At 49.2% G+C, this 27990-nt stretch overlaps 1 protein-coding gene across 1 annotated transcript in view; it reads right to left on the reverse strand.

The window, feature by feature from the left end:
• The window catches only part of LOC138258841 (mitogen-activated protein kinase 14A-like), a 157936-nt gene that overhangs the window by 52118 nt on the left and 77828 nt on the right, over positions 1 to 27990 (reverse strand). Inside the window, exons 5-6 of the mRNA XM_069206117.1 lie at positions 18300 to 18329; positions 15321 to 15368 (exon numbers count right to left, since the gene is read on the reverse strand). Of these exons, the coding sequence (XP_069062218.1) occupies positions 15321 to 15368; positions 18300 to 18329 (78 nt within the window). The remainder of the gene's footprint in view (positions 1 to 15320; positions 15369 to 18299; positions 18330 to 27990) is intronic.

Here is a 27990-nt window from a genome sequence, read left to right on the forward strand (position 1 = left end):
CAACTATGCTAGACTGTCTAGTAATGGGCAGGCTGAGAAGTTTCTTTCCTGAACCTTTTCCTGGGGGAGTCCCTGGATCAGATTGAGAACCATTAGCTACTTTTTCTACAGATTGGGCACTTATGGCCTTATCCTGTACTCTAAGCATATTAATTAACAGTTCTAAAGAAGGATTCTTCCCTACACTCAAACCTCTCTCTATGCAGAGACTCCTTGCTCCTTTCCAGCTAAGGTGATCATATGCAAGTTTGGACAGTTCAACATTTTTTCCTGTGCCAGACATTTTTTAGAGAGAGTTGAAGTGATATAAAAAGAAAAAAAAGTTTTCAGAACTTTTTGGAAAGACAGAAAAAAAACTTTTTAAACTTTTAAGAACTTTTTGAAAGTTTAGAAGTACTTTTCAGCACTTAGAAAAGAGTGAAAAGAGGAAATGCACAACTTTTTGGCTATGTGTATATACATTGACCTTGTTTTGTATATTTTTCTCTTATGAAAAGTACAATGACAAGAGTGGTAAGTAGTCTCAAGCACTTATCCCACCACTGCACAACCAATGTAGGAGGCTGGACTGGCTTGTAGTGAGTACCAAGGGGTACTTACACCTTGCACCAGGCCCAGTTATCCCTTATTAGTGTATAGGGTGTCTAGCAGCTTAGGCTGATAGATAATGGTAGCTTAGCAGAGCAGCTTAGGCTGAACTAGGAGACGTGTGAAGCTACTACAGTACCGCTTAGTGTCATATGCACAATATCATAAGAAAACACAATACACAGTTATACTAAAAATAAAGGTACTTTATTTTTATGACAATATGCCAAAGTATCTTAGAGTGTACCCTCAGTGAGAGGATAGGAAATATACACAAGATATATATACACAATAGCAAAAATATGCAGTATAGTCTTAGAAAACAGTGCAAACAATGTATAGTTACAATAGGATGCAATGGGGAAACATAGGGATAGGGGCAACACAAACCATATACTCCAAAAGTGGAATGCGAACCACGAATGGACCCCAAACCTATGTGACCTTGTAGAGGGTCGCTGGGACTATTAGAAAATAGTGAGAGTTAGAAAAATAACCCTCCCCAAGACCCTGAAAAGTGAGTGCAAAGTGCACCAAAGTTCCCCTAAGGACAAAAGAGTCGTGTTAGAGGAATAATGCAGGAAAGACACAAACCAGCAATGCAACAACTGTGGATTTCCAATCTAGGGTACCTGTGGAACAAGGGGACCAAGTCCAAAAGTCACAAGCAAGTCGGAGATGGGCAGATGCCCAGGAAATGCCAGCTGTGGGTGCCCAGAAGCTTCGACTGGACAGAAGAAGCTGAGGTTTCTGCAGGAACGAAAAGGGCTAGAGACTTCCCCTTTGGTGGACGGATCCCTCTCGCCTTGGAGAGTCGTGCAGAAGTGTTTTCCCGCCGGAAGGACGCCAACAAGCCTTGCTACACGCAAATCGTGTGTTTGGCGTTTTTGGACGCTGCTGGGGCTCAGGAGGGACCAGGATGTCGCAAATTGGACCTGCAGAGAGAGGGGACGTCGAGCAAGACAAAGAGCCCTCACTGAAGCAGGTAGCACCCGGAGAAGTGCCAGAAACAGGCACTACGAGGATGCGTGAAACGGTGCTCGCCGAAGTTGCACAAAGGAGTCCCACGTCGCCGGAGACCAACTTAGAAAGTCGTGCAATGCAGGTTAGAGTGCCGTGGACCCAGGCTTGGCTGTGCACGAAGGATTTCCGCCGGAAGTGCACAGGGGCCGGAGTAGCTGCAAAGTCGCGGTTCCCAGCAATGCAGCCCAGCGAGGTGAGGCAAGGACTTACCTCCACCAAACTTGGGCTGAAGAGTCACTGGACTGTGGGGGTCACTTGGACAGCGTCGCTGGATTCGAGGGACCTCGCTCGTCGTTCTGAGAGGAGGCCCAAGGGACCGGTAATGCAGCTTTTTGGTGCCTGCGGTTGCAGGGGGAAGATTCCGTCGACCCACGGGAGATTTCTTCGGAGCTTCTGGTGCAGAGAGGAGGCAGACTACCCCCACAGCATGCACAAGCAGGAAAACAGTTGAGAAGGCGGCAGGATCAGCGTTACAGAGTTGCAGTAGTCGTCTTTGCTACTATGTTGCAGGTTTGCAGGCTTCCAGCGCGGTCAGCGGTCGATTCCTTATCAGAAGGTGAAGAGGGAGAGGCAGAGGAACTCGGCTGAGCTCATGCATTCGTTATCTGAAGTTTCCCCAGAGACAGAGACCCTAAATAGCCAGAAAAGAGGGTTTGGCTACCTAGGAGAGAGGAAAGGCTACTAACACCTGAAGGAGCCTATCACAAGGAGTCTCTGACGTCACCTGGTGGCACTGGCCACTCAGAGCAGTCCAGTGTGCCAGCAGCACCTCTGTTTCCAAGATGGCAGAGGTCTGGAGCACACTGGAGGAGCTCTGGACACCTCCCAGGGGAGGTGCAGGTCAGGGGAGTGGTCACTCCCCTTTCCTTTGTCCAGTTTCGCGCCAGAGCAGGGGCTAAGGGGTCCCTGAACCGGTGTAGACTGGCTTATGCAGAACTGGGCACATCTGTGCCCAACAAAGCATTTCCAGAGGCTGGGGGAGGCTACTCCTCCCCTGCCTTCACACCATTTTCCAAAGGGAGAGGGTGTCACACCCTCTCTCAGAGGAAGTTCTTTGTTCTGCCATCCTGGGCCAGGCCTGGCTGGACCCCAGGAGGGCAGCTGCCTGTCTGAGGGGTTGGCAGCAGCAGCAGCTGCAGTGAAACCCCAGGAAGGGCAGTCTGGCAGTACCAGGGTCTGTGCTACAGACCACTGGGATCATGGAATTGTACCAACAATGCCAGGATGGCATAGAGGGGGCAATTCCATGATCATAGACATGTTACATGGCCATATTCGGAGTTACCATGGTGAAGCTACATATAGGTAGTGACCTATATGTAGTGCACGCGTGTAATGGTGTCCCCGCACTCACAAAGTTCAGTGAATTGGCTCTGAACAATGTGGGGGCACCTTGGCTAGTGCCAGGGTGCCCTCACACTAAGTAACTTTGCACCTAACCTTTACCAGGTAAAGGTTAGACATATAGGTGACTTATAAGTTACTTAAGTGCAGTGTAAAATGGCTGTGAAATAACGTGGACGTTATTTCACTCAGGCTGCAGTGGCAGGCCTGTGTAAGAATTGTCAGAGCTCCCTATGGGTGGCAAAAGAAATGCTGCAGCCCATAGGGATCTCCTGGAACCCCAATACCCTGGGTACCTCAGTACCATATACTAGGGAATTATAAGGGTGTTCCAGTAAGCCAATGTAAATTGGTAAAAATGGTCACTAGCCTGTCAGTGACAATTTGGAAAGAAATGAGAGAGCATAACCACTGAGGTTCTGATTAGCAGAGCCTCAGTGAGACAGTTAGTCACTACACAGGTAACACATTCAGGCACACTTATGAGCACTGGGGCCCTGGGTTACCAGGGTCCCAGTGACACATACAACTAAAACAACATATATACAGTGAAAAATGGGGGTAACATGCCAGGCAAGATGGTACTTTCCTACACATGGTCCGGACTGAGGTGTGTTCTAACTGAGCTACTGGCCCTGGGTGAAGCGGGGATTCGGCCTCCAGGAGACCTCATGTGTGTAGTATGTATGTATGTATGTATGTATGTAGTATGTATTTATGTATGTAGTATGTATGTATGTATATTTGTATAGTAGAGACCTAGCCTGAGCGCTGACCAGGGTCCTAGGCAGGGACTCGGTCACTAAGAGATTGGAGGTTACCTGGGGTCTGAGATCGGAAGTGACTGTTATTGCCCCGTGACGTACGGCTCTTTGATGGGGGGCGGGGGGGGGGCTCTTATCTTATCCCAAGCCAATCAAGCAGCGTTTAATTGGTGAAATCAGTGCTCTCAGGCAGCAAAGAAACCCCTGAGGAAGTCCTTAGGGTGGAACGGAGAACTTTCCACAAACAAGCCCCCCCAGTTGGAAATATAATTACATTCACTGAGGTCAGAGAGCGCATGTGCCAACGCGCAGCAAACTTTATATAAAGAATTAGAATAAACATGAAGTACATGGTAGGAAACCTACGATGTCCCGAAGCAGACCCACTAACCAGCGTGAGGCCGAAGAGGGGGTGCCGATGTTTGGGTGCGAGGAGGGAAGAAGGGGACATGAGAGCCAGAGCTGCAGAGAAGGGGACACAGGTTGTGAGAGAACATACGTGGACACAAGACACTAAGCAGTGGAGGCGGAATCAAGCACAGAGGGGTACACAGCCGAAGACGGGGGGTGCCGATGTTTGGGTGCGAGGAGGGAACAAGGGGGACAAGCGAGAAGGAGACAGAGGTTGTGAGACACAAGACACTAAGCAGTGGCTGCAACAACCCACGGTACAAAGAAACAAACCACAACATGAGCAGGGAGGGGAGCCGAGGAAGAGCGCAGCAGGGGAGGTAACTGCAGATGGAGGGACTCTAACGGTCAGTCTAATGGCCAGGGGCATAACTATCATTAGTGCGACAGGTGCAGCGGCACCGGGCTGACGAAGGCAGACATGCCAACCTTAGAATTACTACCAATGTGTGATCTTAGAGGGAGAAGGGACGCAGCCTTGAAGAGGGGGTGCGGCCACGGAGAGAGGGTCCTTGGGCCCTGTGCACGGCCCAGGCATACAGAAAGTCCCCATAGCAGGAAGTAAAAGGGTCGATGGCCAAGGTGGTAACAAAACAGCCCCACGGAGGGACAAACATAAAGCATTTACCAATGATAACAAAGGATTTCTGAAAGGCAAGCCCACGAACGAGTGATGAGCATGAGGTGGGCGTGGTTAAAAGCCCACAATACTTACAACAGGTCAAAGCGCTTGTTCGCTCGACCTAAAAATGAACTCAAGCAAGCAAAGAGAATGGAGAACAGAGCAGGAAAGCAGATGGTGATGGCAAGAATGGCGCAAAGTATGAATAAGTCTATAAGTAGAAGAAAAGATGAAGACCGCACAGATGTAATGAATGTTAGAAAGCTAGAATTCACAGATCAGCAAGAGAGGAGATGCAAACACAGAATGACTCAAGGTCAACAACGATGCTTACACTGCGAGCATAAGACATGAGAAGGACGGATATATGAGGAAAGCAAACAGAATGAGAAGGAGAGTCACAGGTCGAAGGAGTGGAGCAAAACAAGGGCTTCCATCTTAGCTAAGGTCCTCCAAGAAATGACTGTACCTATGCAAGAGGAAATTGAGTTGTATGTCGGAGCGAAGAAGGCAAAGGAAAGCAACATCTGGGATTCGTTAACATAGAAATGACGAGATGGATTATAATGGTGGGGAACTGAGGCTGTGGGAGTGATGTTAGAAGTAGTGGTGGGCAAAAGATTCCTCTCCACCAGCAGAGTTCGTACCCATTCCACGCTTTGCTTGGAGCACAGAGTTCCGGCAAAACGTCACCAACCGCCGCATGGCAGAGTTTTTTTCTTGCACTTGGCTTGCCAACATTAGGTTTGTGTGCACAAGTGAGAATTTGTGTCCCCTAGCTATAACGCCTCCTGGTGAGATTTCTCAGCACGCACAGTCGTAGCAGGTCGTGACCATTCACGTTGAGGAAGCTGCCACTTGCATAGAGGATCTACTTGAGTGTCAGAAAGAAGCAGCGCCCTCTGGCGCCTCATGTGGTGCCATTCGCGCTGATTTTACATCACAGAACAAGCTCTCGGCACTAAAAATCAGCACGAGCACTGCGACGTGCCCGAATCCCACCTGCTCGCGCAACTCCACAGAATCTCGCACAGGTTTTATGTAACTTAGCGGAATTCCACAGAGGAAAACTCTCGAGTTCCGCCCAAGCCTAGTTAGAAGGAAGCAGGAGAGGACCACCAGCTTACTTTAGAGAACCCCAAACTGGAGAGTCCTGGAGACCAAAGAGGTACAAGGCGGAGGATGAGAGGATAGCCATGCAGGTGGCATAAGGCACACTAGAAGGAAATAATGGAATGATCAACTGTGTCGAAAGAAAAAGATGTGGCAAGAACAGGAAGGGCCAGGAGAGATTAGAGAAATGAACAGAGGCAAAAGCATTTTTATGCTGAGAACTAAGTTCTTCTGAAAGACCCTAAGTTGGCCCAGAGGAAGGCAGAAGGGTAAAATTGTGCTTTGGAATAAAGTTAAAATAAATCTAGTGCCTTGTGTAAGGAGCTGTTTAGTGTTTGGGATCATTTCAAAAGTCCCTAGAAGGTGCTAACGTGTTCTTTTTTGTTTGAAAATAATTGAAATGCTTACAAAGTAAAGCACTGGTGGACATTGACTCTCTGGAGTGTTATTTACTTTGTTGCATGGACTGTGCTCCACCTGGACTGTACTAGTATTGGGGCCCTGGGACACCAGTCGGAAAGGACCATATTGTCACAGGGTACTGCCAGCGGGCGAATTCCATAAAGGAAAGTCTGGAACTGGGGTCCCCAGTACAATGAGGGCTGGTCAGTAAGTGTGGGTCTGGGGGTCAGAGAGTGGCTAAAAAGAACAACATATTCTGTTTGTATGTTGCTGGCCTTTCACCTACAGGTAACTGCATATAAAATGTAATGCACACACCTCAGATGGAAAATAAATACAACTTCAATGTATCTGTGGGAAATTCATTTTTCGGGTACGAAAGCCTGGTTGGTTAGTGCGATTACTTCCGGGGTCTGTGACTGTAACCAGATGGTCACTGACCGAGTCCTGGTCAGTGCACTGCGGAAATAGTGACGTGTATTTATAGAGCTGAAAGGTCCACGCCTGTGATAGAAAGCACTGTGTATATGTGATCTATTAGTTTAAAGTGTATTAACATAGTATAAGAAAAGTGGCACACTGTATAAATGGGTTGTCAGAAAAAAAGTTCAAAAATATTGTTTTAAAATGTTTACAGTGCTTTCAAAAGTTATGTTCTTAGTAATACGCTGACTGTATCTAGTGCATTTTTTTCAGTTTTCCATTAAAAGGACACATTTTTGATTCTACCAGTTAAATAAAAAAAATATGAGAATTGTTTTGATCAAATAATAAAGCCTGGGAAGTCGTTCCCCGGCCCACTTCGACCTCTGCATGCTGCCCAGAAACCACTAGCTGCCCAGGACCCAAAGAAAAGCCATCAGCATGGCATATAACGTGCTGTGAACAGCTGAATGTGTCAGGAGCCATTCACAGCTCTATGGAAGTCAGTGACAGTCGCAGGAGGGGCTCCATCTTCAGAGACGCGTGCTAGTCTCACAGCAGCCACTGGGTGGCAGTACAGGTCTTCCCTCTGCACAGCCCAACCCCGACCACCTCCCTCAGCACAGCGCATCTTCCGGTTGATCGATTTCACGATAATGTATAGATTAGCCCTCAGCACTCATGTAGTAAATGGTGGTAATAGTCATGAACTTCAAGTCTATCTTGGTAATTCAGGAATGCATTACTGGCGGGGAGCTTATTAATACATGCCCGGTTCTGCATCTGCGTTACAGAGGGGAGGAGAGCTGTGCCCGGGAACCTCAGGCTGCAAAGACAAGGAGCGCGAGGTGCAGGAGACCCAGTGCTTAACTTGAGCCGGTGGTTTCCGGTGCTCGGCACCCGCACTTAGTTGCCAACACCGGCTCCTATGATACTCTGCCACATGATGGCGCTGTTTTGTGTAATTTAAAGATGAGCAGAATAACAGTTCCTAAACACCGAACACGCCGAACACCTGCACTTCCAGATCCTCACCGACCCCAGGACCACCCTCAGAGGAACTCTCATCTACAGACCCCCTGGACCACGCGCCCTCTTCAGCGACTCCATCACTGACTTCATCTCCCCACACGCCCTTGCCTCGCCGGACTACATCCTCCTCGGTGACCTCAACTTCCACTTGGAACAGAACAACGACCCCAACACCACCTCCCTGCTCGACAACCTCGCCAACCTCTGTCTCAAGCAACTGGTGAACACCCCCACCCACATCGCCGGACACACGCTCGACCCCATCTTCTCCGCCAGCAACCACGTATCCTTCAGCCAGTCCTCCGTAATACACTGGACCGACCACAGATGTGTCCACTTCACCTTCCGACGCGAGACTCTCCACCTCCGCACACAACCCATCCCACGCATACATTGGAACAGCTTCTCTCCACTCTCAGCGACAACCAACCCACCTTCTCCACCGACCCCAACGACGCAGCCCTCAGCCTCACGCATTGGATCACCAACTGCGCGGACAACCTCGCACCCCTCAGATGCCTCCCAAGACAGACCAGCACCAGGAAACCTCTTTGGTTCACAGACACCCTCAAGGAATCGGAAAAAACCTGCCGCACCCTCGAGAAAGCCTGGCGCAAGGACCACACCGCAGAAAACATGTCTGCCCTCAAAAACGCCACCCGCGAACACCACCAACTGATCCGCGCCACCAAAAGAACTTCCTTCACAGACAGACTGGACAAGAATACTCACAACAGCAAAGAACTCTTCAACATTGTCAAAGAGCTCTCCAATCCTAATGCCAACGCCAACGCCATCACGCCCTCACAAGACCTCTGCAACTCCGTCGCCACCTTCTTCCATTGTAAGATCACCGACCTACACGACAGCTTTGGACACCAGACCCAGCCAACCACCACAGAACCTACAACCCCAGCCATCACCCTCAACGCCTGGACTCACATCAGCACGGAAGAGACCAAAGCTACCATGAACTCCATCCACTCCGGTGCCCCCTTTGACCCCTGCCCACACTTCATCTTCAACAAAGCCGACGACATCATCGCCCCGCATCTCCAGATCATTATCAACAGCTTGTTTACTTCCGCCACCTTCCCCGAGAGCTGGAAACATGCAGAAGTCAACGCCCTACTGAAGAAACCTATGGCGGACCCCAGCGACCTGAAGAACTTCCGCCCCATCTCGCTCCTCCCCTTCCCTGCCAAAGTCATAGAGAAGACCGTCAACAAGCAACTTACCAACTTCCTTGAAGACAACAACCTACTCGACCCCTCTCAGTCCGGATTCCGAGCTAATCACAGCACAGAAACCGCCCTCATCTCAGTCACAGACGACATCAGAACTCTGATGGACAACGGAGAAACAGTCGCCCTCATCCTCCTCGACCTCTCTGCCACCGAACCCTAATATCCCGCCTCCGCTCCACCGGTATCCAAGGACAGGCCCTGGACTGGATCACCTCTTTCCTCTCCAACCGCTCCCAAAGAGTCTACCTCCCACCGTTCCGCTCAGACCCCACCGAGATCATCTGCGGCGTCCCACAAGGCTCCTCGCTCAGCCCGACTCTCTTCAATGTCTACATGAGCCCCCTCGCCGACATCGTACGCAAACACAACATCAACATCACCTCCTACGCCGACGACACTCAGCTGATACTTTCCCTCACCAAGGACCCCACCAGCGCCAAGACCAATCTGCAAGATGGAATGAAAGACGTCGCAGAATGGATGAAACTCAGCCGTCTGAAACTGAACTCAGACAAAACGGAAGTCCTCATCCTCGGAAACACCCCGTCCGCCTGGGACGACTCCAGGTGGCCCACGGCCCTGGGCACCGCACCCACCCCTTCAGACCACGCGCGCAACCTCGGATTCATCCTGGACCCACTTCTCACCATGACCAAACAAGTCAACGCCGTATCATCTTCCTGCTTCCTCACCCTCCGCATGCTCCGAAAGATCTTCCGTTGGATCCCCGCCAACACCAGAAAGACTGTGACCCACGCCCTCGTCACGAGCCGCCTGGACTAAGGTAACACCCTATACGCAGGAACCACCGCTAAACTCCAGAAACGTCTGCAGCGAATACAAAACGCCTCCACCCGCCTCGTCCTCGACATACCCCGCAACTGCCACATCTCCTCCCACCTGAGACACCTGCACTGGCTTCCCGTCAACAAAAGGATCACCTTCCGGCTCCTCACCCACGCACACAAAGCCCTCCACAATAAGGGACCCGAATACCTCAACCGTCGCCTCAGTTTCTACACGCCCACCCGTCAACTTCGCTCCGCCAACCTCGCTCTCGCCGCCGTCCCTCGCATCCGCCGCACCACGTCAGGTGGGAAATCCTTCTCCTACCTGGTGGCCAAGACATGGAATTCCCTCCCCACCAACCTCAGGACCACCCAGGACCACCTCGCATTCCGGCGGCAACTCAAGACCTGGCTCTTCGAGCAGCAGTAACCCCCTCCCCCTAGCGCCTTGAGACCCTCACGGGTGAGTAGCGCGCTTTCTAAATGTTTTTGATTTGATTTGATTTGATTGGATTTATGTATTAAAACGATTATTTCCTACCTCCCAAGACCTTCTTATACCTTTGGAGGGCTGGAATAGTCTGAATTGTCCAACCTGTAGGAGGTGATGATTAATAGTTGTGTAACTGGCAGAACAATGAGGGGTTCAAGCTACAATTGCCTCCTGAGGAGGGCCCTGGCACTATTTTTTTTTTTTTAAGAAATCTAGGCCCAAATTTAAGAGGGCCTAGCACCTCCTTGAGCCACATTAGCGTTATTTTTTATGACGCTAATGTGGCTCAAGGAGGCCAAATTTGCTGCACCATATTTACAAAGTGGGGCAATGCATGCATTGCCCCACTTTGTAACTCCTTGCGACACATTATGCCCGCGCCAGGCATAATGTATGCAAGGGTGGTGTTCCACCGTTAGGGGGGCGGCATAAATGGCGCAGTGGACTGCAGCATTTTTAATGGATATTTTTAACGCCTGCACAGAGCAGGAATTAAAAGGGGGCACACCATTCGTTTTAATGAAACCCTATGTACTCTGATTAGTACCAAAATTTCAGCACTAGTCCTGCAGAGTAAATCAATAATGTTAAAAAAAAATACGCTGTTGCCCCTGCCCTGCGCCATGGTGTTCCGTATATTAAACACAGCGCACACATGGTGGTGTTAGGGGGGCGCTAAGTGGCGCAAGAACAGTGGTGCTGCATTGAATGCAGCGCTGCTAATCTTAAATTCGGGCCTAAAACCCGAGGAGACCAACGTCCTACAGTAAGATACTGTATTGAATCACATCTTTTTCTATGTACTTGGAGGCCTCCCTTTCTCTCTCAGTCCCCTGACCTGCATCCCCATGGTACAAAAAGAACATAGAGTCAGTGGGTCTGTTTTTAAAAGTTATTTCATGTGTGAATAAGCTCCCTTAACTGCCAGAGTAGATATAATCCTTCTGGACAAGGCCTTTCAGTTGAAACAAATTACAAGCGTGTCTGCACTTTTCAGTGGTGTTGTGCTGTGCATTGGTGTTGTGCTGTGCATTGGTGTTGTGCTGGTCATTGGTGTTGTGCTGTACAATGGTGTTGTGCTGTGCATTGGTGTTGTGCTGTGCATTGGTGTTGTGCTGTACAATGGTGTTGTGCTGTACATTGGTGTTGTGCTGTACATTGGTGTTGTGCTGGTCATTGGTGTTGTGCTGTACAATGGTGTTGTGCTGTACAATGGTGTTGTGCTGGTCATTGGTGTTGTGCTGTACAATGGTGTTGTGCTGTACATGGTTGTGCTGTACATTGGTGTTGTGCATTGGTGTTGTGCAGTGCATTGGTGTTGTGCTGGTCATTGGTGTTGTGCTGTACATTGGTGTTGTGCTGTGCATTGGTGTTGTGCTGGTCATTGGTGTTGTGCTGGTCATTGGTGTTGTGCTGTACAATGGTGTTGTGCTGTGCATTGGTGTTGTGCTGTACAATGGTGTTGTGCTGTACAATGGTGTTGTGCTGTACATTGGTGTTGTGCTGGTCATTGGTGTTGTGCTGTACAATGGTGTTGTGCTGTACAATGGTGTTGTGCTGATCATTGGTGTTGTGCTGTACAATGGTGCTGTGCTTTACATGGTTGTGCCGTACATTGGTGTTGTGCATTGGTGTTGTGCAGTGCATTGGTGTTGTGCTGTACATTGGTGTTGTGCTGGTCATTGGTGTTGTGCTGGTCATTGGTGTCGAGACGCAGAGCTCAAGAGTGCTAGTGGCACCAGTGAAGTTACAATATACATACATACAATGTGACTTCAGGGGATGTCCCCTTGTTGAATCTTACACAGTCCAATATAATCTTGAATATTTGGATAGAAAAATACATCTGTTCTAGACACCCCTTCTTTATTCTTGACGTTTCGACCCCCAGTGATTTTTGTGGGTCTTCTCAGCACAGCGAAAGCCATCTACCACAGGAGTTAGAAAGGAAAGGCTGTTCACTGAACAATTAAACCGTTTAATGTGGTCATTATCGCTCTGTACCTGAATGTAATCATACCTCCTAGCCGTGTTACTCATGCAACGTGCCAGGGTGATCAGTTTCTGGAGGTGACCAGCTCAGGCCGTCCTATGTGCTTTACGGAAGGTGCACTGGACCCCACATTTAACCCTGGCATCCACCCGAAGCCAGACTGGTTCATAGCTGCTCATGCTTGTTGGGCTGCTCCAGAGTATTTCCTTTGAATTCTGGAACGTGTAGTCCTATTTTATAATGAAATAAATAGGACTACAAGTCCCAGAATTCAAAGGGAAACCTGGACTGGCGCATCACATTGCGCAGGGACCTGGGATCGTGGCAGGGCTGACTGGAGGTGAATGGACTGGTTTTAGGGCAGGTTTGTTCAGGTGCCACTTACTAAGATTACAGCAGAATCCAGCTGCCTGGTTCTGAAGCCTTTGAACCAGGCACAAAAGGTGTTCGGGGAGCCGAGTACATATGATATTGAAGTCTCTCTGTGCCAGACCGAGGGGTTTTGTCGACACGACTAAGGTCAGACTGAAGAAGTGGCTGATGCTTCAAAGAAGAGGGAAGTCCATGTTCACACTCTGCCTCTGCACTGGTTTAGGGTGGAGGACCAGAAGGGACCTTGGCATCACAAAGAATCCCTAGGTTCCTCATCTTTAGGAGATGGAGAGGGTGGTGGTGATGGTGCTCCGGGCGCTCAGGGCCGGCGGTAGCACAGGGTTCAGAGTTAGATCTGAGGTTGGTGTTTCTCATCACCAGGGTCTTGGTGCTGTTCTTTCCCAGGATGCTCCTTCTTCTGGTGGAACCGGTGGTCCCGGTGATGTTACGTGGAGTCTCTGGGACATGCCCCAACTGGACGTTGCTTGTAAGTCATCACCGTACAAGCGGGAGTTCATGTGGCCGTGTCCAAGAGGCTGAACCAGTGGGACCAAGTAGACACCAAACAGAGGCATAAGAAGACCAATCTGTTCTGGACGCGGCTACACGGGGCATCTGGACGACACAAATGACCCAATCATGAATCAGAGGATTCAGACCTGTTGCTCAGCACGTCCAGATATGCCAGCCCACGGCTTGAAGCTTTTCAGTAGGATTATATGGGGACAGGGTCTTTGGTGGCGAGAAGGTCAGGTAGAATAAGGGCAGGTTTCTATTCCTAGGAGTTGTTCCCTCAAACTGGCCAGGGAAGGGCGGGATCTGCTCTGAGGGTGTGCAGGAGGTGGGAGGGATCAATGGGCTCTAACACTTGTCGTTTGCCTTTCCATGATTTTGCTGAGGAAGGGGAGGATTGTGATTGGCTAACGGATGGCCAGGATCTTGGGTCTGCAGGAGGTTTTTTCTGAAAAGGGTCGAGGATGATCTGTTCAAATGGCTGGAAGTACACCGGAGAGAAGGGAGGCATTCCTCGAGCTAGCTCTGTCCGCCTTGAGGCGCATAGATAATGTAAGTCAACGATGAACGTTTAATCTTGGAAAACTGAATTTAGACCATTGCTAAATCCACAGTCAATTGGTAAACTTGGGGCCTGATTTAGAGATTGGCAGACAGGGTTCTCCATTGCAAACAAGAGGGGGTACCGCTCCACCAACCCTTGCTTTGCCCACCTCACTTACAGGTGGGCGATCTAAAGTTTTCCATCACCGGAGGCCCACACTAGCTCCATAGACTGCAAACTTCCTCGGTTTAATGTCTTTTTTTTCTGTCTGTCACTTCCAGGAAAACCCTAGTGGTAAGGGACAGGAAAAAAAGAATAATGATATTAAACCATGGAAGAAAACTCCCAGGGTGCAAAGGCCATTCGTTTTTTTGTTATTCAGGCACAAACTCCTGCTTTAGTATTTTGTTTCCTGAAAAACAAAAAAGTTAAATGTTTTGTGAAAATGGACAATGGGCGTCCACCAAACGTTTTGTACATTGAAAGAAACTGCTGGAACTCCGGGTGGGCAGTCACCTGACAGATGGTGGTCCTTCAAAGTGGCAGAATTACTGTCCCCATGAAACCATAAATCAGGTTCTGGGCCCTGTTTTAGGGTCATCGTCTGAGCTGTGCAGAGTGACTGGATTATATGGAACAGCCATTGAAATTACCGCTGTGCTATGCCCCCCCAAAAGATGAAAGATTCAGTCAGTCCAGAAAGATACTGGTGATCAACATTGGAATACCATGTAAGTTTTGGGGGTGTATTGGGATGGGCCGAGCGCCTCCTTATTTTTAGAGGTGGGTGAGAACTTCCGCTCTGCCGGCAGAGATCATAGGGTTTTGCCCACTCCACGTCCCTCTTGGAGAGCAGAGCTGTGACAAAACTCTGCCAACCAACGCATGGCAGAGTTTTTTTTCTCACCAGCAGCTTGTCAACATTAAGTTGGCGAGTGCGAGTGAGAATTTGCATCCCCTAGGGCGAGTTTTGGGTACTGGAAGGCCTCCTGGTTAGATTTCTGAATGCGAGTGGTCGCAGCAGGCATTCGTATTGAGAAAGCTGCCACTCAAGTAGAAACTCTACTCGTGCGCCAGAAAGAAGCAGCAGCCTCTGGCACTTGGCGTACCGTTCGGCTGATTTCACATCACGGAGAAGCTCCCAGTGCTAAAAATCAGCACAAGTAGTGTGACATGCCTGAATTCCTCCCACCTGCGGAACTCTGCAGAATCTCACTGAGTTTTTATGTAACTCCGCGGAATTCCAGGGAGTGAAAATCCACGAGTTCCGCCCACCCCTATTTATTTGCATGCGTTGAAATATCTAACTTGGAAGTTTGAGTTGGGAACTGAGAGAGGCAGTGCCTGCTTACCGTTTGCAACTTGTTCTGTTTAATATTCATGCATTAACTCAGTGAAATTCCTAGTTACATATGTCTGAACCTTAGACACTTCGCACACAAAAATCAGGAGCTTGGCCCATCGTGATACGCCCCTGGTGAGAGTGGAAAGGTATTGCAGAAATACAGATCATTCTGCAGGCAAATCATTTGCACGTGTATTTGCAGGTAAAATGCTATATTAGGAGAAAGAAAACAATGTTCATATCAGTCGATAGAGGAAAAAACCCTAGTCTGAATACACCCAGTTCTCAGTCCCTGGCACTTACCTTGAGATCGCCACTCACACTGATGCCCAGGTTGCTAGGTTTTAGATCCTGTAAGAAGAAGAAAGTAAACGTGGGGTGAGGAACACAGGTTAGTGAACTCACACACATCAGTCAAACAAACACTAGGGAGTGGAAATACGTAGACACCGCGTTCCTGGCGTAAGCCAGTGGGCGCCGGGACCACCAAGTCAACACTTGATCCCGCCTCCTGTAACACAGCTGGGCAGGGGTGCCAAGCTTTTGTCAACAAGGGCAGGTCCAAATCTGATTTTTCAGGAGATCCACAGAAAATACTATCTCAATGGAACTCATTTACACGGTTAGTGGTAATCCTCAACATGAGGGATGGATTAGACCCTCCTGGGGAAAGCTGTGGTCATTGCGCTGCAGACCCTACAGGCTCTCCAGCACGAGGTTTGCCCTCACACCGCTGTCCCTTACTTGAGCCTGTATGAGGCCTTTCTCAGTCCATTTGTTGTGTTCACCCTTCATCCCAACTTTGGATCAAGGAACATGCATCTTTCTTAACCATGTGCCAGAGTAAGTGGAGGATGTGCTGGGGCAGCCATCTTGGTAGAGTGAGAAGCACACCGGCTCTGTGCTGATTGGCTCGCTTGAGAAAGCATGCACTCTGATTGGCTGCCTCAAATAATCTGCAAGGATCCCCTGCTCTCTCTCCCTCTTTCTACTCTTTTTTCCAAACACTGGAAAGTAACAATGCTAGATTGGACAAACATTATTTGCAGCACCACGAAGGGACCTCTTGTATTCCTGTTGGTTTGCGGTGTTTTCTGGAAACCTCTTCTTTGTGGGTGACTTTCCATCCCTCGCAAATCCGCTTTCTCTAAATAGAGCCTGGCAATAAGATAGGGTTCACACTGCTTCGTTGCTCTATATCAGAGGTTGCATGGGGTGTGCCAGTCTCCAGCTCTAGGCGCTATACTTGAGGCTCCAGGCACTCTGCCCATAACTGCAGAAAATCGTTCGAAATTCAAACCCCTCCTTGCATTTTTCACCAGTTCTATATCTGAAGGCCGAGGGTTCACTCGAGGACGCAGAGTTTAGTTGATAAAGGGCTGTACTTTTAATGAGAGGAGATTCTCACGCTGCTGAGCCTGGTCTCAAGTGCTCCAAGGGCAATGACATGTTTTGAACTCGTGTGCACCGGCAGGCTGCAGTTCTGTGCAATTCTCTTTTCATGTTCCAGTTTATTTTCTGTTTTTTGTTTGCAGATCGTGTTATGTTTTCCTCGCCCCTCTCTCTGGGGGAGTCCAGCAGGGCTGCGGGCCACTTTCAGAGCTGATTCGGCTGCTGCCCCCAAGAGGGGCCGCGGTTAGGCCTCCTTGAATGTACAGTGCGCCAAGCAACAAGGCCAGCGGCCTCTGGTATGCAGGGAGCCCACCCTGCCTTCCTCGGCTCTTGAACCGGCTGATCCCCTCCCTGGGAGCCTCCCGGCGCCGAGGCCTTCTGCAAACAGCGCCCTTTGTACTCCAAGCCATGTAAACACCGAGGCCGCCATCTAAAGTCATGCGTAAAGACGCATGATCTCACCCAGAGGTGTTCCTTCAGCTCAGATGATGCTGGCAGGATTGTACTGTGGCGCGCACCTGCAGACACTCTCTCACACACACGCACACACCCGTGGCATTCATACACACTAACAAACACACACAATCACACACCCGTGGCATTCATACACACTAACACATACACACAATCACACACCCGTGGCATTCATACACACTAACACACACACACAATCACACACCCGTGGCATTCATACACACTAACACACACACACAATCACACACCCGTGGCATTCATACACACTAACACATACACATAATCACACACCCGTGGCATTCATACACACTAACACACACACACAATCACAACTCGCTCTCTTTCTCTCTCTCTCACACACTCATGGCCTTCATACACACTAACACACACACACACAACTCGCTCTCTTTCTCTCTCTCTCACAAACACTCATGGCCTTCATACACACTAACAAACACACACAACTCGCTCTCTTTCTCTCTCTCTCACACACACGCACACACCCGGGGCATTCATACACACACACACAGCTCTCTCTCTCTCTCTCTCTCTCTCACACACACACACACTATCATGGCCTTCATACACACTAACACACACACACAGCTCGCTATCTCTCTCTCTCTTTCACACACACACGCACACACCCGTGGCATTCATACACACTAACACACACACACAGCTCGCTATCTCTCTCTCTTTTTCACACACACACGCACACACCCGTGGCATTCATACACACTAACACACACACACAGCTCGCTCTCTTTCTCTCTCTCTCACGCACACACACACTTTCATGGCCTTCATACACACTAACACACACACACAGCTCGTTATCTCCCTCTCTCTCTCACACACACACACACACACACTATCATGGCCTTCACACAGATGTTCAAGGCCTTCATACACACTAACAAACACACAGACACACAACTCGCTCTCTTTCTCTCTCTCTCACACACACACACACACACACACTATCATGGCCTTCATACACACACACATCTTGCGCTCTCTCTCTCTGTCACACACACGCACTCTCTCTCTCTCACACACACACACACAGATGCTCAAGGCCTTCATACAAACTAACACAGACAACGCGCTCTCTTTCTCTCTCTCTCTCACACACACACTCATGGCCTTCACACACACACACATGCTGATGGCGTTCAAACACTAACAAACACACACACATCTCGCTCTCTCACACACAAACATCTCTCATGGCCTTCACACACACAAATGCTCAAGGTCTTCATACCTTCTAACACACACTCATGACCTACACATGCTCTCTCTCTTTCCTGACCTTCACAGGCACACAAAGTTTCTCTCTGTCTGTCTCTCTCTCTCATGACCTTCACACACACGCTAATGCTTTACTTATGATTGAATCACCATACTCACCCTGTGCACTATCCCAGCAGAGTGGATGTACTGTCAACAAAAACAGAAAAATACAGATTTAATTGGTTAACAATCGTCTGGGTTGTGGTGCAGTTTTCGTGAAAGCACATTTCAAGCTCACAATTCATAATTTACAGCTGTAGGATAAATTCAGCTCAGATGTGTACTAGATATGCATTTGTAGTAGCATTGCTACGCAGAGCTTTCAAGTTCCCCAGGTCCATGCTCCAGTAACTCACCCAGTTCAGGTTTTTGATTTTGCATTCTGGGAGTTGTAGTCCTACTTACCGACGTAAAAAAACATCAAGAGCTACTAATGCACAGCGCGGGAAACTCGAGAGGACAAGTGTTTCCCCACAATGTCTCACTATGAACAGAGTCCCTCGGTATGCGAGAGGCTGCGCGGTGGGTAGCTCACTCAGCATTCACTCACAACAAGGTGGCCCTGTGGCACTCGCCTCTTCCCTCAGGGTTGAATGCCACCCTTCTCTGGCATCTAGGGCAGAGCTGCTGAGCTCAAGTCTTCGGGAAAGGTGAGGGTATGTACCTGGGACACACACTTTCAGTGACTGTGGGCAGCCACCTGGTGGGTGTTCAGTGACTCCGCTGAGATTCTGATTGGGCAGATACGAAGGAGGGATATCAAGGCGTGGCTGCATCCCTCCCCTGGAGACACAGATGAGCGATCATGGCACGAAGCTGACACGACAATAACCGGAGTGGGGAAGAAACAGGATGGTGCATCCAGCACATGCCCAAAGGTTTACAACATGGCGGGTCTGGGGTGCAGCCTTTCGTCAATGAAATGAGTGACACTGGATTTAATATAACACCTATTACTGAATAATTAAATGAAAACAAGCAAGTTTGTAGTCAGTGCATATTGCAGCTGTTTTTTAGGGTCGAGGCTGCGTATCGCTTACGAGACGCTGTAGTAGTTAGAAAAGGGCTCGGAGCCCCGTCCATGTCACGTCAGTGTCTTTCATTGGTTCGTGGGCTTGTCTTTTAAAATCTGCTTGCTTTAATTAGTGGAAGGCACGCATACCTCATGCCTTTTCCGGTGGTTAGTCCTCCTCGAGAGCAGCGACCAAGTACTGAAAACATGCGCGGCTCGCTGTTTTCCGTCTGGTTTAGGACTACTTTTTATCTTTTTTACCCAGCGCGATCTCGCTTAGCAGAAGTCGAGAGCTTTGCACGACATCAACCCTGGTACATAGTTAATTGCACTTTTGCCGATAGGTTTCACTACGAGTGAACTGTAGCAGTGCGATCCTACTCTTTTTTTTCTATTTAATGAGGAAAGAAAAGCCCGGTTGGGAGTTTAAACTGCTAATAGCTCTAACTCTGAGAAATGCGAGACCCGTTGCATTGCAAATGCTTGTTTTTTTGATTACTAGTGGTGGACAAGATACCTCAGGATCAGGGCATCTGGATGACACACAGCACAGTCACACAGTGTGACATGCAGGGTCAAAGGTGAACAAAGAGAGAACCTGCACTGTAAAATGCCTATGTCCCTCCCCTGCCCTGATGAAGCCTTACTGAAATAAACTTTTCAGTGGAGCTGAAACATTGTTGATGCTTACACGTAGTGGATTTAGAATTCTGGCAGCGCCTCGACTATTGTGGACTTTGCACCCATTATCTCATCTCAGTTTTCAACAAACCACAATCCCTTTGGATCCCTAGGCGGCCAAGTCTCGTAAGGAAACTTGAGGCGCTCCCTGCAGAGTACCTGAAGGGGGCCCCGCCCCCTCCCCTCTGGACCCAGTCAAGGGCCTGCCACCCATGCACAGTGTACTGTGCTGAGAGGGCCAGTGGAGCTCGGGCCCCGCACCACGGGGGGCTGCGGGGGCCTTTGTTATGCCACTGTGGCTGCCACCATCTCATGTTACTCCAGGACAAAAATCCCAACGTAGGCCCCCAAAGGCTGGATGGTGCCAGATTTTTAGGATATCCACATACACTGAATCTAGCGAGAGCTCAGTGTAAATCAGGGACATCGTAAGTATTTTTGGGGTCCCGGGCCAAACGTATTTTGGGGCCGCTGTTTGGAACAGCTTTGAATGTATGAACCAGTTTCAGTTCTTTCAGGCCCTCTTTGGCCAGATGACTCCTGTCCAAGTTGTAAATGTACATGTAGTATTCCGGGATTGCCACGGGTGTTTTCACTATTGTCACACAGCAGCAGGTCACTAATGTTAGTGTGACTCCTCCCGTTTCTCATATGTGAGGCCCTGTTTTGATCTAAAAGAAACTTTTTGTATGGATAATGCATGACACAAACAACATTAGATTCACACATAACCCAGGTTACAAATAAATTAAAGGAAAACTGTATTTAAAAGAATCCATTTAAGAATTATTCAAGGCCATCAGAGCAGGAATCTCTGCAGAATAGAGCTGGGTCTATCAGGGGCCCTTGGGAGGTGGGGCCCTGGGCCCGAGCCCACTTTGCCCAGGCCTTAAAACGCCTCGGGTGTAAATTCAAAAAATCTGGCGAAGATCTGTCCCTTCTGGAGCCATAAAGGGGACCCCCTGTTCCAGACACATCCTGACGGCCTTGCTCCCCAGCCTTGTTGGGGTTCAGAGGTGATGCAGGAACAGTGCAGTGTAACACGTGACTCCCCGTCAGAGGTGGATACTTAATGCTCTGTGAACATCCACCCTTCACGTCTGCCACAGATCACGGTAGCGTGTTAATGACTGGAACCTGCGCCGCAGAGCTCTGGAATCCATCACTTTTACTTTCAGACACCGGGAGGGCTGTCCCTGCTCCCTGCGCCTGGCTCACACGTAAACTAACATCCTGTGCAGACACGCGCCCTCCGGGACAATACATTGTGGTTTTATCGCCTCAGCAGAGCCACGTGACAGACTCCGGGTTCAGTTTTATTGGTGCCGAGGTGTAACAAATAGTTTGTTTATAATGATATATAACGCAGGACGATTACAGGTAGAGCTGAACTATACATATGGGGAGAAGGGTTCCTCGGGACGGGGGAGTCTCCTGACAGCCGAAGATGTCTGTGGACCTGTTATCACTTCTCACCTCTCACTGCCCATGTTTTGTCGCCCGCTTTCTTGTCTGCGCAGTTATTTCAACCCTCGGCTCTTAAAGTGCTGCTATTTTTACCTCGGATGCTCCTGAGACAACCCCCCCCCCCCCCCCGGCCTCTGCAGCGCCCCACACCTGAGCCCCATTGTCCACCGAGGCTCTGCGCATCCTCCGCCCCCCTGGTCCCTGGTGCATGCACCTGTCTGAAGCTGTGATTTATTGTACATCCACTGGGGGCGGGGGGGCTGTCTGCTGCCGGGGGAGGGGGCGGGGCAGGGGGGGCACTGGAGGAGACAGACAGAACACACAGAGATAGCACAATATCTCTGAGAAACCGTAGAGTGTTGTATTGGAGGTGTTGGACAGTGTGATATGTTGTGTCCACTACTGAAGGTGTTTTTTTGGAGGTGATAAATGGGGTTATGTGTTCTGTCTGTGGTTGGTGTTGGATTGTGTAATTGTGAGAAAGTAGCCTCTTTCTAGCCTTGTTACCCCCACGTTTGGCCTGTTTGTGAGTATATGTCAGGGTGTTTTCACTGTCTCACTGGGATCCTGCTAGCCAGGGCCCAGTGCTCATACGTTTCTGAGCTATATGTATGTGTTCCCTGTGTGATGCCTAACTGTCTCACTGAGGCTCTGCTAACCAGAACCTCAGTGGTTATGCTCTCTCTGCTTTACAAATTGTCACTAACAGGCTAGTGACCAATTTCACCAATTCACATTGGCATACTGGTACACCCATATAATTCCCTAGTATATGGTATTGGGGTTCCAGGAGATCCCTATGGTCTGCAGCATTTCTTTTGCCACCCATAGGGAGCTCTGACAATTCCTACACAGGCCTGCCACTGCAGCCTGAGTGAAATAATGCCCACATTATTTCACAGCCATTTTACACTGCACATAAGTAACTTATAAGTCACCTATATGTCTAACCTTCACCAGGTGAAGGTTGGGTGCTAAGTTACTTAGTGTGTGGGCACCCTGGCGCTAGCCAAGGTGCCCCCACATCGTTCAGGGCAAATTCCCCGGACTTTGTGAGTGCTGGAACACCATTACACGCGTGCACTATACATAGGTCACTACCTATGTATAGCGTCACAATGGTAACTCCGAACATGGCCATGTAACATGTCTAAGATCATGGAATTGTCCCTCCAATGCCATTCTGGCATTGGGGAGACAATTCCATGATCCCCCGAGTCTCTAGCAGAGACCCAGGTACTGCCAAACTACCTTTCCTGGGGTTTCACTGCAGCTGCTGCTGCTGCCAACCCCTCAGACAGGTTTCTGCCCTCCTGGTGTCCAGCCAGGCCTGCCCCAGGAAGGCAGAACAAAGGACTTCCTCAGAGAGAGGGTGTTACACCCTCTCCCTTTGGAAAAACGTGTCAGGGCTGGGGAGGAGTAGCCTCCCCCAGCCTCTGGAAATGCTTTGATGGGCACAGATGGTGCCCATCTCTGCATAAGCCAGTCTACACCGGTTCAGGGATCCCCCAGCCCTGCTCTGGCGCGAAACTGGACAAAGGAAAGGGGAGTGACCACTCCCCTGACCTGCACCTCCCAGGGGAGGTGCCCAGAGCTCCTCCAGTGTGCTCCAGACCTCTGCCATCTTGGAAACAGAGGTGCTGCTGGCACACTGGACTGCTCTGAGTGGCCAGTGCCAGCAGGTGACGTCAGAGACTCCTTCTGATAGGCTCTTACCTGTGTTGCTAGCCTATCCTCCTTCCTAGGTAGCCAAACCTCCTTTTCTGGCTATTTAGGGTCTCTGCTTTGGGGAATTCTTCAGATACCAAATGCAAGAGCTCATCAGAGTTCCTCTGCATCTCCCTCTTCACCTTCTGCCAAAGGATCGACCGCTGACTGCTCAGGACGCCTGCAAAACCGCAACAAAGTAGCAAAGACGACTACTGCAACCTTGTATCGCTTCATCCTGCCGGCTTTCTCGACTGTTTCCTGGTGGTGCATGCTCTGGGGGTAGCCTGCCTCCTTCTTGCACCAGGAGCTCTGAAGAAATCTCCAGTGGGTCGATGGAATCTTCCCCCTGCAACCGCAGGCAACAAAAGACTGCATCACCGGTCCTCTGGGTCCCCTCTCAGCACGGCGAGCGTGGTCCCTGGAACTCAGCAACTCTGTCCAAGTGACTCCCACAGTCCAGTGGCTCTTCAGTCCAAGTTTGGTGGAGGTAAGTCCTTGCCTCCCCACGCTAGACTGCATTGCTGGGTACCGCGTGATTTGCAGCTGCTCCGGCTCCTGTGCACTCTTCCAGGATTTCCTTCATGCACAGCCAAGCCTGGGTCCCCGACACTCTAACCTGCAGTGCACAACCTTCTGAGTTGTCCTCCGGCATCGTGGGACTCCCTTTTCTGACTTCGGGTGGACTCCGGTTCACTCCTCCTCTAAGTGCCTGATCCAATACTTCTGCGGGTGCTGCCTGCTCCTGTGTGGGCTCCCTGACTTGCTGGGCGCCCCCTCTGTCTCCTCATCTAAGTGGCGACATCCTGGTCCCTCCTGGGCCAAACCAGCATCCAAAAACCCTAACCACGACCCTTGCAGCTAGCAAAGCTTGTTTGCGGTCTTTCTGCGTGGGAACACCTCTGCAAGCTTCTTCACGACGTGGACATCCATCCTCCAAAGGGGAAATTCCTAGTCCTCTTCGTTTTTGCAGAACACAAAGCTTCTTCCATCCGGTGTCAGCTTCTTTGCACCCTCAGCTGGCATTTCCTGGGCATCTGCCCACTCTCAACATTGTCGCAACTCTTGGACTTGGTCCCCTTGTTTCACAGGTACTCAGGTCCGGAAATCCACTGTTGTTGCTTTGCTGGTGTTGGTCTTCCTTGCAGAAACCCCCTATCACGACTTCTGTGCTCTCTGGGGGTTATAGGTGCACTTTACACCTACTTTTCAGGGTCTTGGGGTGGGCTATTTTTCTAACCCTCACTGTTTTCTCACAGTCCCAGCGACCCTCTACAAGCTCACATAGGTTTGGGGGCCATTCGTGGTTTGCATTCCACTTTTGGAGTACATGGTTTGTGTTGCCCCTATACCTATGTGCTTCTATTGCAATCTACTGTAACTTTACATTGCTTGCATTACTTCCTTTTACTATTACTACATATTTTTGGTATTGTGTACATATATCTTGTGTATATTTAGCATCCTCATACTGAGGCTACTCACTGAGATACTTTTGGCATATTGTCATAAAAGTAAAGTACCTTTATTTTTAGTATATCTGTGTACTGTGTTTTCTTATGATACTGTGCATATGACACCAGTGGTATAGTAGGAGCTTTGCATGTCTCCTAGTTCAGCCTAAGCTGCTCTGCTATAGCTACCTTCTTTCAGCCTAAGCTGCTAGAAACACCTCTTCTACACTAAAAAGGGATAACCGGACCTGGTACAGAGTGTGAGTACCCCTTGGTACCCACTACAAGCCGGGCCAGCCTCCTACAGTAATGTGTAGTGTCTAGGGTGTTGGGTTGGAAGTGGTGGATGGTGTGATGTGTTATGTGCAGGGTGTTCTGTTGGAGGTGTTGGATTGTGTAATGTGATATGTCTAGCGTGTTGTGTTGGAGGTGATGGATGGTGGGATGCGTTCTGTCTGTGGTGCTGTGTTGGAGGTGTTGGATGGTGTGATATGTTGTGTTTAGGGTGTGAGGCTGGAGCTGTTGGATGGTGTGATGTGTTATGTCTTGGGTGTTGTGTTGAAGGTGTTGGGTGGTGTGATGTGTTATGTCTAGGGTGTTGTTTTGGAGGTGATGGATGGTGGGATTTGTTCTGTCTGTGCTGTTGGGTTAGAATTGATGGATGGTGGGATGTGTTCTGTCTGTGGTGTTGTTTTGGAGGTGATGGATGGTGGAATGTGTTCTGTTTGTGGTGTTGTTTTGGAGGTGATAGATGGTGGGGTGTGTTCTGTCTGTGGTGTTGTGTTGGAGGTATTGGATGGTGTGATGTGTTGTGTCTAGGGTGTTAGGTTGGAGCTGTTGGATGGTTTGAGGTGTTAGGTCTGGTGTTGTGTTGAAGGTGTTGGATGGTGTGATGTTTTATGTCTAGGGTGCTGTTTTGGAGGTGATTGATGGTGGGATGTGTTATGTCTAGGGTGTTGTTTTGGAGGTGGATGGTGGGATGTGTTTTGTCTGTGGTGTTGGAGGTGATGGATGGTGGGATGTGTTCTGTCTGTGGTGTTGTGTTGGAGGTGTTGGATGGTGTGATGTGTTGTATCGAGGGTGTTAGGTTGGAGCTGTGTTATGTCTAGGGCGTTGTGTTGAAGGTGATGGATGGTGGGATGTGTTATGTCTAGGGTGCTGTTTGGGAGGTGATGGAAGTGGGATTTGTTCTGTCTGTGCTGTTGTGTTGGAGCTGTTGGATGGTGTTATGTGTTATGTCGAGGGTGTTGTTTTGGAGGTGATGGATGCTGGGATGTGTCCTGTCTATGCTGTTGGGTTAGAATTGATGGATGGTGGGAAGTGATGTGTCTATGGTGTGGTGTTGGAGGTGTTAGTCTAGCCCACACATCTGTTGTCACCACAAGAGATCGCCCCAGGCTAGTTAGCAGGACAGGGCTCGAATGCTCAGGGCTCAAGACCAGAAAGAAACAACGCCTTAGATCATGCAATAACCTGCACCACCTTAAATGGTGCCAGAAAATCTGAAATTGACAGTTGCACCACATGAAGAAACCTTCATTAGATACTGCAAGCAACTTTCATCAGTTCTCCAAGATGTATTTGCCGCCAAAGTTCCACAAGCTGCAGTGACTTTAAAACTGCAATATTCTTTTTATTGGCAAATTATATATTTGATCTGTGTCAAATGGGCTTAGGTGGCACCGAAGACTGAAAATCTGGTACTATAAGAACTGTGCGACCTTAGTAGGATGGTGGTGGGTTACCCTGATCCTCCAAAGGATTGAGCCATGATCTATCAGTGGACATTGAAAGTGCCAATCAACCCCTAGTCAAGAGGAGATTATCAAACAGCCCTCAAAAGGATTGAGCCATGATCTATCAGCGGCCTTCGACACCCATCGGTTATCCCCTACTTGCAGTGCTTTAAATGGGCCGGTACTCTCCGGTACTGAGTACCAGCACTTTTTTATTTTGAGAGGGAGAGTACCGGCATATCTCAAGAAAAACGTAATACTTTTAATTGGAGAGTACCGGCACTTCTCAGAAACAAGCAGGTACTCTATTAGAGAGTACCTGCACTTCTATTTTTCAATTTAAAGCACTGCCTACTTGGAAGGAGATTATCAAACAGTCCTCTACAGGATTGAGCCATGATCTCTCAGTGGCCTTGGTCACCGTTGGTCATTCCGTACCTGGAAGGAGATAAACACAGTCCTCCAAAGGATTGAGCCCTGATGTACCAGCAGACATTGACAGCGCCAATCAACCCCTACTCAAAGGAGATTATCAAACTGTCCTCTAAAGGATTGAGCCATGATCTATCAGCGGCCTTGGACACCATCGATCATCCCCTACTTGGAAGGAGATTATCAAACAGTCCTCTACAGGATTGAGCCATGATCTCTCAGTGGCCTTGGTCACCGTTGGTCATTCCCTACCTGGAAGGAGATAAACACAGTCCTCTAAAGGATTGAGCCCTGATGTACCAGCAGACATTGACAGCGCCAATCAACCCCTACTCAAAGGATATTATCAAACTGTCCTCTAAAGGACTGAGCCATGATCTATCAGCGGCCTTGGACACCATCGATCATCCCCTACTTGGAAAGAGATTATCAAACAGTCCTCAAAAGGATTGAGCCCTGATGTACCAGCGGGCAATGACAGCGCCAATCAACCACTGCTTAAGAGGAGATTATCAAACTGTCCTCTAAAGGATTGAGCCATGATCTATTAGCGGCCTTGGACACAATCGGTCATCCCTTTCTTGGAAGGAGATAATCAAACAGTCCTCAAAAGGATTGAGCCATGGTCTATCATCAGACATTGACAGCGGCAATCATCCCCTACTCAAAGGAGATTATCAAACTGTCCTCTAAAGGATTGAGCCATGATCTATCAGCAGCCTGGGACACTGCTAATCATCCATTACTTAAGAGGAGATTATCAAACTGTCCTCTAAAAGACTGAGTCATGATCTATTAGCGGCCTTGGACACCATCGATCACCCCCCTACTTGGAAGGAGATTATCAAACAGTCGTCAAAAGGATTGAGCCATGATCTATCAGCAGCCTGGAACACTGTTAATCATCCACTACTTGGCAGGAGATTATCAAACAGTCCTCTACTGGATTGAGCCATGACCTATTAGCAGCCTTGGACACCATCGGTCATCCCCTACTTGGAAGGAGATTATCAAACAGTCCTCGAAAGGATTGAGCCATGATCCATCAGCAGACATTGACAGCGCCAATCAACCCCTGCTCAAAGGAGATGATCAAACTGTCCTCGAAAGGATTGAGCCATGATCTATTAGCGGCCTTGTACACCATTGATCATCCCCTACTTGGAAGGAGATTATCAAACAGTTATCGAAAGGATTGAGCCATTATGTACCAATGACTGACAGTGCCAATCAACCCCTACTCAAAAGGAGATTATGAAACAGCCCTTAAAAGGATTGAGCCATGTCTTTCAGACCGAATGGAAAACAATGTGCCTACG

This window comes from Pleurodeles waltl, chromosome 9 (genome assembly GCF_031143425.1).
Source record: "Pleurodeles waltl isolate 20211129_DDA chromosome 9, aPleWal1.hap1.20221129, whole genome shotgun sequence".
Classification (NCBI taxonomy): Eukaryota; Metazoa; Chordata; class Amphibia; order Caudata; family Salamandridae; genus Pleurodeles; species Pleurodeles waltl.